The 17,045-nt window shown below is 46.4% G+C and overlaps 2 protein-coding genes and 1 long non-coding RNA gene across 3 annotated transcripts in view; 2 read left to right on the forward strand and 1 right to left on the reverse strand.

Annotated features, from left to right (window-relative positions):
* LOC135810738 (uncharacterized) lies at positions 1-2,408 on the forward strand. The gene is made up of 2 exons (XR_010552355.1): positions 1-345; positions 2,358-2,408. It is a non-coding gene; the product is annotated as an uncharacterized LOC135810738 (long non-coding RNA).
* Positions 2,409-7,638: 5,230 nt separating this feature from the next.
* LOC135808797 (transmembrane protein 243-like) lies at positions 7,639-14,066 on the forward strand. The gene is made up of 4 exons (XM_065322023.1): positions 7,639-8,045; positions 10,483-10,533; positions 11,425-11,544; positions 13,410-14,066. The coding sequence occupies exons 1-4, from the start codon at positions 7,986-7,988 to the stop codon at positions 13,587-13,589; spliced, it is 411 nt and encodes a 136-aa protein (XP_065178095.1). The 5' UTR covers positions 7,639-7,985; the 3' UTR covers positions 13,590-14,066.
* Positions 14,067-14,310: 244 nt separating this feature from the next.
* Positions 14,311-17,045, reverse strand: part of LOC135808796 (lysine-specific demethylase 5B-like) — a 21,992-nt gene continuing 19,257 nt past the window's right edge. Inside the window, exons 28-29 of the mRNA XM_065322022.1 lie at positions 15,601-16,506; positions 14,311-15,138 (exon numbers count right to left, since the gene is read on the reverse strand). Coding sequence (XP_065178094.1) covers positions 14,752-15,138; positions 15,601-16,506 — 1,293 coding nt within the window. The 3' untranslated portion in view covers positions 14,311-14,751. The remainder of the gene's footprint in view (positions 15,139-15,600; positions 16,507-17,045) is intronic.

Below are 17,045 nucleotides of genomic sequence, written 5' to 3' on the forward strand. Positions count from 1 at the left end.
GTCTGCAGCCTACAAACGTGGATCTGCCGACACTGTGCTGTCGACGACATGTCCCGCAAGGCATCTTGCGTGAAAGCAAGGAACGCTTTTTTTTAGAAAGGAAGCTTCTTCCCCAAAATTTAAAAAATTTAAAATTATTCCTTCTGAAAATATCATCGCGCTCTTGACCTCGAAGCTGACGGCTGAATGCGATTAGGAAAGAAGATTCCTGAAGATGCACCAGACTGATTCTGGCAAGCCGTCTGTCGTCTGGATATGCACTGTTGTTCGTTATGGTCAGCAATCTTCTTCGTTCGTCCTTTCGTTTTCCTGACCACGATGATGACAAGCAGCTCTCATGCTCAGGTTAGTGCTACTTGTATGTCTGGGCACACAACACATCTGAGATGCACCCACTGACGTTATCGAACTGAAGAATGCAGCAAGGGTTCCTCGGATTCTCTTGCTGATTTCGGAACAAATTTCCTTCACTTTCACCCTCTCAGTCTCTTCCCCATGCCCTCCATGCATACACAATGGAGCTTGCATTTCAAATGTTGTTTTTATACTTTGGCAGTGCCTCTGCTACACTTTCATATAGAGTGAGGTCCTGTAAATAGGATCCAACATTGTTGGTGGTGTGTGTGTGTGGGGGGGGGGGGGGGGGGGAGGTATGTTTGCAGCCAGGATGTAGGAATGACACTTCTGCGCAGCAGGTGGCAATAGTCAGAACTGGTCACTCTACAAATCCCATACCTGCCGACCTTTGCAAACCTGAAATGGAATGACATACCCAGGCATGAAAATGTATACAAATATACCTCGCGGTGAGGCATGGAACTAATGCTCTTTTGGGTGCCTATGACCGCCCTCGATGTCGGGATGGTTGTCAGGTATGAAATCCCAACCGAGAAAACCATTTAATAAGAAGGTAAACTCGGCTGGAACGCCGCTTTTCTGGGAATAGAAATTTGTTGTGCCACTTTCGGCTAGTCCTTTTTGCAGAAGTGATTCAGTGCCTCCGCAATGCTGTATGAGGGCCAGGACATAGCAACTTTCTGTATGTCGGGGGGGGGGGGGGGTCATCGTCCGCAACATTGGTAGAGTTACGGTTACATTATGTTATTGTAGATACGTGATTTTTGGACTCGCCTCCAGGGATTTGTCGTAAGCTGGGGCACGCGTACGTGAAGCAAGTGGCAAGAAAGGCCCAGTTCGTACAAGGGAGCAGTAAAATACCGGTATTTTTCTGTTCCTGTGTTCCCACGACGAGTCCTCTGTGCACTGAGTGCAGGTCTCTTGCCGCTCCCTGGTCCCCGGTTCACGTGATCGTGACGTTTATCGAATAAGGTCTATATGCGGGCATGCATAAATCAACCCCTCCACAAGGACGGCTCAAACAGGCAGCCAAGGAGTGAAAATTTCGCTCCTGGGGCTAGGGGTGAAAGAAAGGCCTCAATTTGCCAAATGAACCTTCTCCATCGAAACGAACGAAGGTGTCGAATAATTCTTTTACCAGTTCACAGTTCCTGTTCACACGCACTCCCGGGGGGGGGGGGGGGCTACTATGCGCTTGTAGTGACACTTACCGTAAGCCAAGTTGCACCTATGGAAGCCAAGTGGAACACGACTAGTTGACTGAACAGACTACAGTACAGTATACATGCACATGTATACAGTGAAGATCAGTGCATGGATGCCTGCCATAATCGTATGTTGACCTTCGTTCGAATTGAAAAAGAGAGGGTCGTTTCGAAAAAGAAAAAAAGCTCAATGGAAGTATGATGCTGCTGACAATTCAAGACTCACTGAAGTCGCCTTTCTGGAATGGATCATGCGCTCTAGGTTCATCCAATTGGAAATGGACTCAATCATTGTTACACCATTCTTGTTTGGTTAGTTACTCTACATCCCATAGCATGTACAATCCAACTTGTGAATAATGTACCTCGGGTTTACAAAACAACTCGCAAATAACAATCTTCAGATCTAGTGACCATTTGATTGCATACTTCCAACCTCACGAGTAACAACAATACACCAATAGCGACACTTTTTTCATTCACAATCGAGGGTCAGTATTCCCCAGGTTGACTGCAATTGCCAATCAAACAGGAGGAGGGAAAGTCGACCACGGCTGAAAAGGCGTAAAGAAAATGTATGTCATGAGCTAGATGGCAGAAGGAGGAAGTAGGTTTTCTGAGAAAGCAAGAAACAGAGGTGAATGAAGCACCAGGTCTGTCAATGCAGTGGATAGAATTATTGGATTGAAAGACAGGCTCTTTACGTCAGCTTGCTACTATTATACCTACATTTATTATTATTATTATGACGGATAACCCAAAGGCAATGGTTTGCTTTCTGCCTTTTTCATGCAGGATTCTGAAAGCTGGAGCAGCTCTGCTTACCTCGACCACTGAACTTACAACTAACTTCCAACCAAGTTCAAGGCAGCATTATGATGAATCAAGCACGCTTGCCATCATTTCATCATTGCAAAGTACATCGACAATATAGATTTGGTGCTGACTATGTATGATGCAGAGTGTGCTCTATGTATCTATACTACTGATTGGCCTACATTGTACTTATGTGGGCTGAGAGTAATCGACTGTGCTGTATGGCAGTTTACTTGCATGTCATAGATGTTCACATTGCACACAGCTACTGAATTGCTTTCTGTTGCACTGGCCTACTGCGGCCCACTGCAAATAGATTGTAGTGGCATGGGCCATGCCATCATTATAGTGGTATACCGGTAATATACCAACAGTTTCACTGGTACACTGTACTTACTGGTGGATCTACATCATGCACAGCCTTGTCACTGCTTTTCTCACTTTTTATTAATTTACTGTACTGTACACATTTTGGCACAGCTCTTCCACAAAGAGTTACTAGTATTTTCTTCTGCATACCTACTGTATACAGTGACCTGACTGGTAACATCTATGGCTGTGAAATCACAAATTTCTGGGTTGACAGCCTCAAACCTATACGATTTGTTTCTAAGAACGTGCTATAAGAAGTATTCTATTAAAGTATTCTACTGGAGCTCGCAGGACATAGAGTGAGTTTGGAGCACCACTCACTCTTCTGTGATTTGGATGTCAAATTATGAAATTCAGTTTGTGAGGTAAACCCATGCATGGCATTCACTGCTATAGTATGACTCGGGGTAAAGTGTTCCAACGCATACTCATTATAGTGAATAGTTGTGTGTCAGTTAATCGGTGCCCAACGTTGTTGCTGCTGGATAAATAAATATTCTGAGATAACTGAAGCTACACAGCCATCTAATGTTCAGACATGCATGCATCGAAGGGGCCGTAACGAGATCTGCAAGGCATGATTCTATACCTATATTCGATGCTCTCTAGCAGGACATTCATCTGCCTCATTTTCTCTGTGCTGCATTGATGAGCGAAACAGCATGCTGTCCGCAGATTGAGTATTGTGTATAGACAGACGTGTATGTAGTGGTAAAGCTCAAATACATGTACAACATGACAATCAATAACAATCCCCGTCTTTTACAACAGCACAAACCCAGCACCACAATTCTTAAATTTGGGCTGTGGTGTTCTTAGTATTCCAGGCTGGATGTTCTAGGCTTCCACGCTCTTGGGCGCACGACTTTACTGTGCCGAAGAATATTTTCAGCCAATGAACCCAGAGCTTGGTGGCATGGTGCCATGGAACAGCCTTTTGCATGTGGCTTTCACTACATGCACATGTACAACGTTCAATTGATGCGGAAAAATCAGACAAGGACTTTTGCAGTTATGAGCAAGGTCCCCACGAATGGTCATGTCACTTCACAGAATACATGAACTGATAGATTAGACCTCGGTCCCCTCAGAGAACGCTTGGGTGAAGTCGGTTTCAACTGAGGACATGTCCAAAACCATGCTAAGTACTTGAGCTGCTCATGAACCCCACAATTATCAGGCCCACCGGAACCAGTCTGGTTGGTCGGGTTATCACCGGACCAACTTGTTGGCCACCAACACATGTTTCCTGCTGTGGAGGACGTGTGTACCCGCCATATCACACACAAAGTATAAAAGGCCATGAAACTACCAGACCGATCAAAAACTGCTTCCGGCGGTACTGATTATACAGTACAGGTTTAAAAAGCAGCTCCATTTTTGTCATACATCAAACCAACTCTGTCATTGCTATGCTACTCAAAAAGAGTAGTGATGTTTATTCACAAAAGAATCACAATGCTAGCAGAGAAATTCGATATTCTCCAATTTTAGGGGCACTAAAGTACTATGCAAAAATTAATGCTGCATGGTCATTGGTATGAAGCAGTCACCTCAGTACAGCAATTAAACAGGCTGATTATGTGAACGGGATTCACGGCAAATCTTCTTCCATCAGTGCTGTTCAGTCTTGAGTGGTCCACTGAGGCAGGAAAACAACCTGTTCGGTCCTTCCATACGAGAAACAGAAATTGAACATGTTCCAGGGTGGAGGTGGCGAGCATCGGAAATGTAATGCACCTTTAGGCCAACACGACCATCATTCCGACATGGATTCTCAAACACCTTCGCTCGTGAGAGTGCCTCAGAGTGGTATTCATCAACAGATGGCAATCCTGTAAAACACATGAAAAGACATAGCAGCAACACAAAGAAACCTAATGTTATAGAAACGAATTCGAAAAACAAAGTCTACTGAACCAAGGTACAACCACACTCCAGGAGGCAAGCAAAAGTGCATATAATCCGAAGGTTGCGATGCCTGTATGTATTGTATTCATTGATTCATGGATTCTCCACAGGCCTTAGCCTAAATCGAGGGAGTCTCTGTCATGCCACACTGGATACAACATGCTACCAGAATCACTTTCCCCAGTATTGATGATCTTTTCTTAGGGTGTTATATTATAAAACATATCTGTAGCCACTTCATCTTGCTCACGAAATCATACACCACCACACAAGCGGGCCCTTCGGCTATTATAATTTGGGTGGTGATGTATGATATTGATAATCTATTGATACTAGGGCTGAAACGATTATATCGGTTATCCGTCTAATCGATCATAACAAGGAAACGATTTCGATTACGCTGTTTGTTTCGATTACGCGATTCTAAAAAAAAGAAACGTCTGCAAGAATCAAAAGATGTCATGTACAGCACTACTAGATACTGTACTTTGTCCTTTTCCTCGTTTCTTTTTGTTGTCCATATGTTTTCCAGTAGGGCTGTGAAAAAATTAAAAAATTAAAAACTGACTGTCTGCACCTGCACGTGATGTGCCACTGCATTGCGTAGAGTACGCGGTCTATCTGCACGTGTGTATGTACATGTATATGTGTATATTTCAACACGGCATGCTTTGTGCTGGTCTGGCGCGACAATTTCTAGGACGCAGTAATCAATAATCATAATCGATAATCGAATCGATACAAGGGTAGGTTAACCGATAGTTGAAAAGTGTAATCGTTTCACCCCTAATTGATACCATATCCAAGTCTGACTCTCACCGTGAGATCCTGGCAACAATATTACCTGGTACATGACATATTCAGACACTGACGTAAGCATCTTTCTGGAACAACACGTGTGCCTATCTGCTAGTGTAATGTGACACACATGCAGAATCAGTCATAGCTAATTTTACCCCCTCACTGTTGTATGCGCAGACTCCACTTTGCGGTGTCAAGTACTCTTCTTTCGGTGGACTACTTCACTAAGGCGCTTGTCTAAAAGGACTCACGTTCATCCTGCAAACCTACACGACTTGCATAGTTTTCACTGTCGGCCGAAGTCCATGCATTGCACACATTGAGATTCACTCCCTCCGTACAGGCCAGTACAGAGCTGCCCACCAATTGAGTCTGTTTTGCGTACTCAGACTTCTGATTTTCCGTATCTTGCAGTGTTTTGCGTACTGCCGTGTACATTGCATGCATACTTGCACTACAAAGTTCTTTGACACGCACATGCATGTCGGTGGCTGCATTTGGTAGTGTAAAACATGTGTGACTTGCACTCACGACATTATTTTTTGTGCTACATGTACATGTTGTCATGGTACGGCATGCACTCGCTTTGGTACAAGACTATTCATCGCTCAGCTTACACTTGCAATGCTTCTACACAGCTGATTGATCCTCTTCGATTTTCTGTACCATTTGCCCAAATTCTGTAGTGCGAACAAGGAGTGATTTTCCGCACAAATACAGAAAAATATTTTTATTTTTTTCAGTCATTTTCACGACATATTTTCTTTATCATGATCCCCGGGTGTACGTGTGGCGTTCTTACGAACGCGGAAACGCAGTCTTTCTAACCGAGTCTCACGTGCACTGTGAATTTGTTCTTCTTTTATTCACAATGCCATGTATCGATTCATCGCTTCTTCGCACCTGAGATCCTGTGCAACAGCGATTTAAAGATTAGCTTTATCAAATAGTGATCAGAGAGAGAGAGAGAGAGAGAGAGAGAGAGGGTCAGTTGTGGGTGCTGTGACAGCATAGAGTGGAGATTGGTGCAAACATCATTGCCCAGCAGAACCGTATTCATAATCATAGGGACCTGCGTTTAGCATTACATTTTGGAAGCTATTTTTTAGAATTTTTACAGGCCCAATAAGCCTAAAGAGAAGAACACTTAACTTAGACTGTCCTAACGTTATCGAACGCACCGCCAAAGTAAAAAAAAACATTTGAAATGCAAGCTCCATTGTGCATGCATGGAGGGCATGGGGAAGAGACTGAGAGGGTGAAAGTGAAGGAATTTGTTCCGAAATCAAGAGAATCCGAGGAACCCTTGCTGCATTCTTCAGTTCGATAACGTCAGTGGGTGCATCTCAGATGTGTTGTGTGCCCAGACATACAAGTAGCACTAACCTGAGCATGAGAGCTGCTTGTCATCATCGTGGTCAGGAAAACGAAAGGACGAACGAAGAAGATTGCTGACCATAACGAACAACAGTGCATATCCAGACGACAGACGGCTTGCCAGAACCAGTCTGGTGCATCTTCAGGAATCTTCTTTCCTAATCGCATTCAGCAGTCAGCTTCGAGGTCAAGAGCGCGATGAAATGATTTTCAGAAGGAATAATTTTAAATTTTTTTTAAATTTTGGAGAAGAAGCTTCCTTTCTAAAAAAAAGCGTTCCTTGCTTTCACGCAAGGTGCCTTGCGGGACATGTCGTCGACAGCACAGTGTCGGCAGATCCACGTTTGTAGGCTGCAGACCCGGCAGACGTTTTGATCAGCCCGGCCTGGTGGTGAGATTTTGGACCCGGGAGTACTAAAAACTGCTCGCATCCCAGGGTGCTCAGTTTCGCTCTATCCGATCGAGTAAGGCTTCCAGAAAGGCCCTCAGGTGCGCGGCCTGCGGTGCCATAATATACCTCAGGTGACTGCATGCATGCGCTCGCCGCTTGCCTTGGTCTTGCGGCTTGCCGCGCGCTTGGTCAGGTTGTATGACATCAGCTGATGCGCGAAAGTGTCATACAAATATCATCATGTCATGACATTGTGTAGAAATCACTTCATCATCCCATCCATGCACATGCATGTCTCCGCGGCCCGCGGGTCAGTAGGTAGATCTACTAGGTCTACCTTTTCAGCTACACACACTTTACCACCCCTATCTCTCTGATCTAAATTTCTAATCCCTCTACGATCTGCGGGCACTGCATTATGCACAACGAACATTTTTTGTATTTTGTGTCTGAACTCTCTTTGAATTGTTGACTGCTGGCGGCAGTTCCCTGCTGTGTCAGTAGTGCTGTCCTTTGAGGTGATGCTGGTACATGCATTTGTTCTGTCCATTGGACGTGTTTACCCTCATCTGAGATTGTCCCCAAACTTGAAGCTTCCAAGTCATTAATTTTTTGGGAGCTGTTTGTATCGACACATGGGTTTTGAATACTGGTAGTTTCCGACAGATCCTGTATCGTCTTGGCCATTATAACAAGTATTGGCTAGGTATCAAGAAACATCTCTGGATAGTACGCCGGGTTGGACTGTGTAAGCGATGAGAGGTGGCGACCATCCGGATGACAATGAGCCTTTATTCGGCGAGACGAAGAGATCGGTACGTTCTTTGGCAATGCAAACTTCTTCATTAGTTTTGAAACTTGCATGCTGAGAAGTTGATGTTGTCGGACTTTACAGAGACCAGTCTGGCATTTATGTTGACTGGGAGGGAGTCATACATGGTGGCCAATGAGAGCTCGTCAATGCCCCGAATTTTCCAATACTAGTAGACTTTAGAAAATGAAAATTGCGAATTTAGAATTTAGGAGCGAATTGTAACGTTCTGTGATGCGTGAAATGTAGAGAGCTCACGTTAAGAACACGTGTGTGGTCTGCAGCTTCGCAGGATGTCCACTTGAAGATGAGGCTCTCTACATTGGTATATGCAGACAGAACGTCTGTAGTGGGCATCTCTAATTTGACAGCAGACTTTCAAAACGTGTCGCACTCGGAACAGGAAACTCAAGAACACATTCTACATGAATTCTTTTTTTGCAAATGTAGAGCAGAGTATAATTATCCTTTTGCGACACACGGAGTCCTGGACACGAGTACTCTCAACCTTCGCTAAGAAATCCTCTGCCACGTAAAGCGAAACGTCACTGATGAGAGAATGACCACTTGCACAGTGCTGCCCGTGCTTGAGCATTTTAATCGTTTGCAGACTCGCTTCATGGTATGCCTACCAAGGGCGTCGGAAGGTACATGGGTGTGGCTATGAAAAGGTTTTTTTATTTTTTTATTGCGGACAATCAATGCGATCGTACGATGAAAATAAAGAACATTGAAAAAATTAAGAACTTTGAAACTCCACTGTAGCCTTGTCATATTCTCAGTATACCCAACTCGCAACACACTAACAGTCCTTGGCAACACCACGTACAGTTGAAATTGTCCAAATTTTCACCCAGGAGGGCATCATCAGGGATTATAGGAGAAGAATGATACAAAGTTGGCTTTTATAAGACAGTACAGGAACAGTCACATAATTCACACTACATACTTCACACTACTACATGTAATTTGAAACACATTATAAGCTAGCACTAAGACATAACAATGTAAGTGAGCATTTCATCAAGTGCAAAGTGGGCGTGAAACAGCCATGGTTGAGTTGATGTGTGTGTTTGTGTGGCGAGAGGGGAGGGGGTTAAGAGTCAAGTATGGAGTGCGTTAATCTTCTCAAGCTCTCAAGTCAGGTGTGGTTATCCATTCGAGATGTCGAATCTGAGATCCCGCACTCGCTGTGATAACACAAGGTGTGGAATACCCAGTCTGTAGATCAGCCATGTGCTGGGAAGTTTGATTCATGCCAAAAGGCGCCAACCCTTGTCGCTGTTCACCTTTGGTCGTCGATTTCTGATCTCTGTTGCCTCAAGGTACTTGCGTGATGGAAGAGAAGGCTCCCTGCCGAGAATCTTCGCCTGGTGGAAGGGCTGAAATTGTGAAGATGATGTGTGAGATTCTCGGTGGTGGGTTTTGTAGTGGTTGCCCCAGGGAGCTTTCTCCACCATCGTCCGCGCTTCCCGGTAGTGCTCCTGAAACCGCTCCCGCACTGGCCGCTCGGCTTCCCCGACGTAGAGCTCTTGACAAAGCGTGCACATCATACTGTAGACAACATGCTTCGCCACACATTCACGATCAGACATACCCGTATCACATGCTCTACACACCATCGGTGCACCACGACCACGCTTCACCTTCGCTCTCTGCACCTCACGGGGACATACACGGGCAGACAATGATGACCGAACAAGTTTCCTCTTCAGTGATGGGCCAGATGTGAACACAATACGAACATCAGGACTGAACCGGCGCACGCGTCGAGAAACCCGAGCGGACAGTGCTTCGTTGATGAACGGCAGCTTCAGGATGACTTGGTCCGGTTTCTTCCACTGGCGGGGTGTTGCATTTGCGAAGCGAGCAGCATTCTTGATGGCGCGGCTTATTTCATTGTCGGGGTAATCATTTGCCTTCAGCAGTGCAGAGATCTTCCCAATCCCGGCTTCCCTTTTCCCTTTTCGGTCGATGCGTTCCTCATAGCCCTGCCAAACTGGTTCTTAGCTACTGCGCGCTTGGAGGCCATCGGCACTGCTGACACTGACCTGTCTCTTATTGCAGTAGTCACTGAACACAGTTACTGGTTTCCTCTAGCACGAAGTCAACTTGTGCTGCACTCTTGATAACGAACAAGAGCAGAACTAAGCTTGCCCTGACCATACCTGGCTGAGGGGTGATGTGATGTGTTACCTCAAGCGCCCTTTCTGTGTCATCAAATACTATGTAGTTGTGTATAAAAACGATGTATCGTATTCTGAGCATTTGAAGAGTGTGTTGACACATAGGCAGCATGCATGGTGCATTGTGGTTTATGCATGAATTTGCGGCTCCTATCGAAATAATTTTTGAAGAAAAGCATCGGCTTTTGTGGCGATAATCACTGCTACTTTTACATTGTATGTGTGCAACTGGTGGTTTACATTTCTTTGTATTAGGATCGCATTATCCAGTATGTGCTTACGGGGGCGGTGACGTTTATGGTGCTTGTAAGTACTCCTGCTGCTGCTGCTGCTGCTACGTGTACTGTACTTACGAATTAAAGTTACGATAGAGAAGTCCAAGACAGGGTAAGACAGGATCACCCGCTCCTCAATTTGGTTTTGATCTGTGTCAGGGTTTTTTTTTCACTATTGGGCGCAGCTGACATTATCTGCTTTGTGGAATAAACTTTGAGAGTTGAGACAGTAAATAGCACAAAGTGGTGGTGGTGATGGTGGCGGGGGTAAGTGACATCCAACCCCTGGTTTGCCTCACGTCAGAGTCTACAATCATGCATGTCATTAGAACTGATGGAAATGTTTTGTTCCATTGATTGGCTACATCAAACTTTCTCTTTGCATTCGAGGGTAATACGACACCGTCTACCACCTTGATGACCTAGGCAAAAAAAAGCATAGGGATGTTATAAATTTTTCATTTCTCCTATTTTTTCAAGACATAACCTGGGATTCGAACCCGCACTATCGGCCTGCATGCATTCCCCCGATACACTTCGCATACATACTCATTCTTCCAAGTTGCTTCACGGTATGATCTTACATTTGAAAGCCCTATTTGAATATTGTGGCCAGCTGTCTTTGATGGTACGGGACAGGTACGGGATAGCGCCAGGCATGCCGACGGCACAAACACACACGGAATTAAAGCTGTGTGGACCCTGGCTAGTGCCAGACGTTACTGAAGTAACGTCTTTTGCATAGCTACGGGAATGAAATAATACTGGTGTTTGCTTTCTATTGGCTCAGCATAGGCTGGTCTTGAACACATGCAGTGCCTGTACAGAGGTCTAAATGTAGGTTTAAACGCTTCACCCGGGGCGTGAGGCGACAGGTATTCTATTGTGGTATGTGTACTGTCTGTCACCTTTTGCTGCACAGTTCACTGTGGCAAGTGCGTTCTTCTACTTCGATAACAAGGCGAAAGGTGAAAAGGTCCCGATAACCAACATCTTCTATGCATTGTCACTTATGCTCATTGTCATCGGCCAAATTGTAATGGTGAGTTGCTTTCCTCTTTTATGTGGCTGCGGAATTCTTACTGGATCCTCACTGTCACCGTGTGAAGTTGTGCTGTGTAGTTGTTGATACCCCCCTATGGTGTGCTGTGTTGTTTATTGGTGCTTCCACCGTCACCCTAGTGTTTGTGTGACGTGCTGTGAATGTTCTGTGATTTCTCAGGCCACAGGACTCTAGTGGGTTACTGTATGACGTCTCCCCGTAGGCTCACAGTCTTGCTGCCATGTGTAGTGTGAAGTGTGCAAGAATTCTGAACATGACACCACTGTGTGATGGTGCAGCATGAGAAACTTTAGGGTTCACGGATTGGCATGCTAGCGTCGCCAGCTACATCATGCACGTGACAGGCGCGTGCATATACTGTCCCGCACAATCGGTCAGTGCTCAAATCGCATTTTCCCATCAATATCACTCACTTTCAACTCTACGGGATTCATTACGGTTGGCTCAAACTGCCTGAATTTTTGAATCCACACGCACGAAAGACGTTCCAAGACTTCCACCGTTCGTATTTTTTCAAACGAGTTCCGGGTTTTCCAGTAACTTTGGCCAAAGTTCGGCTAAAAAAACAGGGGGAGCCGTTGCGTTTCCGTAAAATACTGAACGGTAGAAGGATAGCCAAGGTCGAGAGCAAAACAACAAGCCATTATTTGTCAAAGTCGAACAAGAAACGGCTCAGCGCATCTATTTTCCGTGCACGCGCGCGCGTACTTTGGCCGACAAGGTGTGGAGAATTTCTGAAGAAGAAGAATAACAAGAGCAGCAGCGCTCGGAACAGCCGTGCTGGATACTTCCAATCCCGACGATGGAGCGTGTTGGCTGTCGTGAGCTGCTGAAACGACCATGACATTTCTTTTTCTTTGTATACCCTACATATCTTGACGTGCCCTAGCTCAGTTTCGGCCTCTTTACAGGAAGAATATTTTCTTCCATGGCATCAGCGGCCAAACAGCAAGAAGAGCAACAGATCGAGATTTGCAGGGCAAACAAAGGATGCGTGCAGCTACATCTAGTCAGGTTCGATGCGCTTTGCCAGAACCTCAGCAGATAAGAAAAGACGACAGAGTGTCTCAGATGGAACTGGATCTTCCGCCAAGACCGCCACCGCCGCCATCATCAAGTCCAGGTCAGTCAGAAAAATGCAAAGTCCGATCGCAGTGAAGCCACTGAAGCCAAGGAAAAATTCAAAAAGTACGCTCTCCGGCTAGACTTCGAGTCGATATTTTTTTACTTCGATAGGCGCTGTCGCGGCCTGTAGCGCGCGTCCATAATCCAAAATGGAGGCGCACGTGACGGGTGCTTTTAGTGGCAAGCCGTGAACCCTAAACTTGACAGCCTTGCCACCCCAGCTGGTCATGTGTGGGTGTGTGTGGGGGGGGGGGGGGGGCATCTATTGTGGTGTGGCATCCTTCACCTCAGCAGTGTGATGTGCACACGTGGTGCCGTACCTGTCAGCGATACCATGTGCTAAATCCACACTCCATATGGTGATACGTAAAAGTGCTGGGTCTGTGTACAGTATGGCGTTGTCACATATAAGAGTCTTCTCCAGCACTTTGGCCACATTCTTGTTGGGACTTGCTGTGGATCGAATGGACCGCTGCTGATAATGCGACTTCCCTGTTGCTACTTCTTCAGCTCAGGATGATGTCATGGAGTGGACGCTTACTGGCCTAGGATTCCTGATGCGGACATGGTGTTTGTGGTGCTGACATGGGATGCTGCTTACTAAGGCGTTAGGAATGTTCGCACTGACAGGTTGTGGTGTTGCATTGTGTGTGCACGCGTGTATGCGCAATGTGTGTGTGTGTGCACGCGTGGTTGTCCTGCCATGTGCCACTACGCAGATAATATGGTATCGAGAAGGTGATCTGGATCCGAAGTTTCGACGCTTCATCTACTTCAATGCGTTCACCACCATTCTGCTATGCATTGCCGGTAACCTGTTCTTCCATCTGCCTTTCGCTGGCGACTGTGACCCATGTACGTGTCCCACACAACCACCCACGGCGCCACCGACCACGTGAGTTGCTAGCTGGCTACATTGCTTCCTTGCTGCCACCTTATCATTTCCCTGCCCCCGCTGAGCGTTATTTGCATGTGTGCGTCCTTTGCCGCCGCCGTGAGAGATAGTTTTTTACCGTCGGAGTTAAATATTGAATACTAATACAAGTAGTGCTAGTAGTGCTAGTAAAATTGTTTTTACTATGGTTAAGTGCCAACATAAAACATCTCATCATCCCATATGAGCACAGCGCTGCCTTCCATGTGAATGTGTGCAACGAGAATCACATCATGAAACTAATATTACGAAATTCTTATAAATCTTCAGCCATACCACCGACACTTTCTCGTTTTTAGTCTTGTCTATTCTTACCTGCAACAGGTGTTCCTTGAGATGATTTTTGTTAGCTTTGATCGCTGCATTGTGTTCTCATCCTACAATTATGTAATTATGTTCTGTCTATTTTAGTATCATGATGAAGTGTTCTTATTCAATGGAATCTATGACATTTTTCACTGTACGAATTTAGAACTAGCTCTCTCTATCTCTCTCTCTCAACTCTCTGCATGGAGTTGCCCTCCATCTTTGTGTAGTAGAAAACTTGCACATGAAATGAGTGTGATAGTAAAGTTAGTATTCCTTAAAAAATTGATAGTCTGAGTGACAACTACAGTGGAGCCACTTCTATTATCATCATTACTCCACACAGCAAGCAAACCAACACTGTCCAACACAATGTCAAATCGTAGGGAGGAGTAACGTATCCACCGTCACTCAACACAGAATGATATCACATGAACTTTCTGCTTCATGAGCATAACTGGACTTTGTTTTTAAAAAAATTGGACGTGTTGCAATGCAGATCAGTCGATGCACTTGTCAAGAAAGTAAAAACAAGAACGGGTCAAGGTGGACAGACACACAAACCAATGCAGATCAAAACGTGAATACATTTGTCAAGAAAGTAAAAACAAAGCAAGGTCAAGGTGGACAGACAAGCAGAGCATGAGCAGCCGAATAGAGCAGAATAAGATGCTGAGGGCACAGGGAGAATAATAAGCATTCATGTGCTGCAATTGTGGCAAGCTGCGGCTTCACCGGATTTAGGCAGAAGATGTGGCAAAGACTCAGATGGCGAGCAATTACAGTAAAATAACCGGAACTGCCAAGTGGTAGCACAGGAGTCAGCGAATGAGTGTTGCTGGCATGTGATTGCCGAGCGGAGCAGAACCATAGGGCTTTGGTGCAGTGGGAGATGCAGCCGGCTTCGGCTTCTTTTCCTGGCAGCGGAAGCAGGAGTACTTTTCCACGCTGTGTGCCACATGCGGTGCCAAGTCGATGCAGAGGAGATGATACCAAAGATTGCACTCATCACACTGCACCCACTCGACCTCCGCGCAGTTCTTGGAAGGACGTAGACACACTTTAGCCTCGCACAGTTCATCACTATTGTCGGAGGCAGCGGAACCCGGCATAGCAGGATCGTCAGACTGCAATCTTTTCTTCCTCTTTTTCTTTGGCTCCGGGGACGGACTTCGATGACCATTTTTGCTGCTACTCCGGAAGGCAATCTGTTGACACACACAGAAGAAGAAAGAAGATGGTATAGCCAGACTTCGCTTATCAGGTCCTCTTTTACCCGCATCCCTCGCCATCCAGAAGAAAGTCGGTGGTAACCGATTTACACTATACCTCACGCATACAACATAACTGGAACTCGCGATCCGAATACCGGTGCATGGTTTTGTGTACAGACGGGTTCAAACGTGTACAAAAAGATTCGCCATATCCATTTTCCATGTGCCACGCAGAAGCCAAAACAGAGAAGTGCACAGACCAGGGAGTCGTGCCCAAATCACTTATGTTTGGGTATGACTCCCTGGTAGGTCTACCAGGAAATAGCAACGCTACACATGCATAGCGTTAGTACATGCAAGTAGCAACACAGCACAACACAACACATGCATAGCGTCAGTACATGCAAGTAGCAACACAGCACAACCCAACACATGCATCGTGATTAGTGTACATACCATGCCAGCTTGGGGCGCACGAGGCTGGACACGAATGTTGTTCATCTGCTGATGGTTGGCTTTGAGCACGGTCCAGATCAGATGCACTTCATCTAGGCTAACTTCCAACAGATCGCCCAGTAACATCAGCTCTTCGAGGTGAGCACACATACTCACCGAGAGGATGCGGCCACTCAGAGACTCCATGACATGTGGATCTAGGGACCTGAGCCCTGCCACCGACAGGTAGGAGTCGACCGGTCGCTTCTCCGCGGCCAGATTACTGTGTGCCCCCGAGCCGGCACTGTTCACCACCTGCATCATCTTGGTCATCTCAGCCGCTGAAGGGGTGAATGGACGCACACCAACCGTACGCAGGTGATTGGCTTGCGCCGCGTCGCGCTCGTCAAAGATCTGCAACGCAGCCGAGAGTGAATGTCGTGCCTGAATCTGCCACTGGATGGCACGTTGGATGAGCACGCGCAGACAGGTAGCCTCCGGCACCTGTACGTTGATGTTGCGCAAGTCCACGTACAGCTCTCCGGCCTGAGTCAGCATGGGCTTGGCGGAGCGCTTGCACAGCGAGCAGAGCAGGCGGCCGTAGCGATCTGGCGTCTCATCGGCGTGCAGGCAATCACGATGGTAGTAGTTCAAGCACACTTCACAGCGCAGCATACAATCAGACAGTGGCTTACGGCAATGACAGTACAGGCCGTGCACAACGGGCATGGACGAACGACAGTCACGGATATACGAGGAGAGGAAATGTGCTCGCACTTGTCGCACATGCTCCAGCTCCGATGCAGCCAAGTCCCAGATCAAGGCAGCTTCGTCGTTTGACTTGAGGCTACGACGTCGCTGCAGGATGTTGACCGGCTTGTGCCTTTGGTCTAGACGATTCAGCACATCTGTGCGAGGATATAAGATCTGAATGCAAGCACACACATGCACACACACGCATGAGCGCACGCACGCACACACACACACACACACACACACACACACACACACACACACACACACACACACACACACAAAGAAAATATTAGCTTCGTGAGCACAGCCGATATACCAGCACTGGGTGACACTGGGTGACTATCTGTGCTGACAAGTCATCCGACTGAACACTACTCATCACATGGGGTGGTTGATACAGCAAGGTATTCGACATGGGCGAACATTCGACAAAATCGATTGCAATAATTTCAGGTTACCCCGGTAACAGTGTTGAGTGATTGCATTCTACAGACGGTGGTCATCAGTTCGGTTGGTACAACCTAGAACAGGATTCACCAGAACAGCGCGTTTGGTTGGGGCTGCACCTGTTCTGGGTCGGCCAGAACATGTTCTGCTTGCTCCGGCCTCGAGGCCGGAGCAGACCGAGCCCTAATGATTGCGTGCATACGCTTTTGGGTTGGACTCGTTGTATCGTACACATGTGACCATGGTGACCCGTACACATTTTG

The sequence above is a fragment of the Sycon ciliatum genome, chromosome 2 (assembly GCF_964019385.1).
Source record: "Sycon ciliatum chromosome 2, ocSycCili1.1, whole genome shotgun sequence".
Taxonomy (NCBI): Eukaryota; Metazoa; Porifera; class Calcarea; order Leucosolenida; family Sycettidae; genus Sycon; species Sycon ciliatum.

Bases quoted from the DNA above. Each gene is read 5' to 3' on its own strand.
- LOC135808797 (XM_065322023.1), top strand. From the start codon at position 7,986: ATGAGAGGTGGCGACCATCCGGATGACAATGAGCCTTTATTCGGCGAG. The intron at 10,534-11,424 runs GTAAGTACTCCT...TTTGCTGCACAG, and splicing joins CGGTGACGTTTATGGTGCTT to TTCACTGTGGCAAGTGCGTT. The intron at 11,545-13,409 runs GTGAGTTGCTTT...GCCACTACGCAG, and splicing joins TCATCGGCCAAATTGTAATG to ATAATATGGTATCGAGAAGG.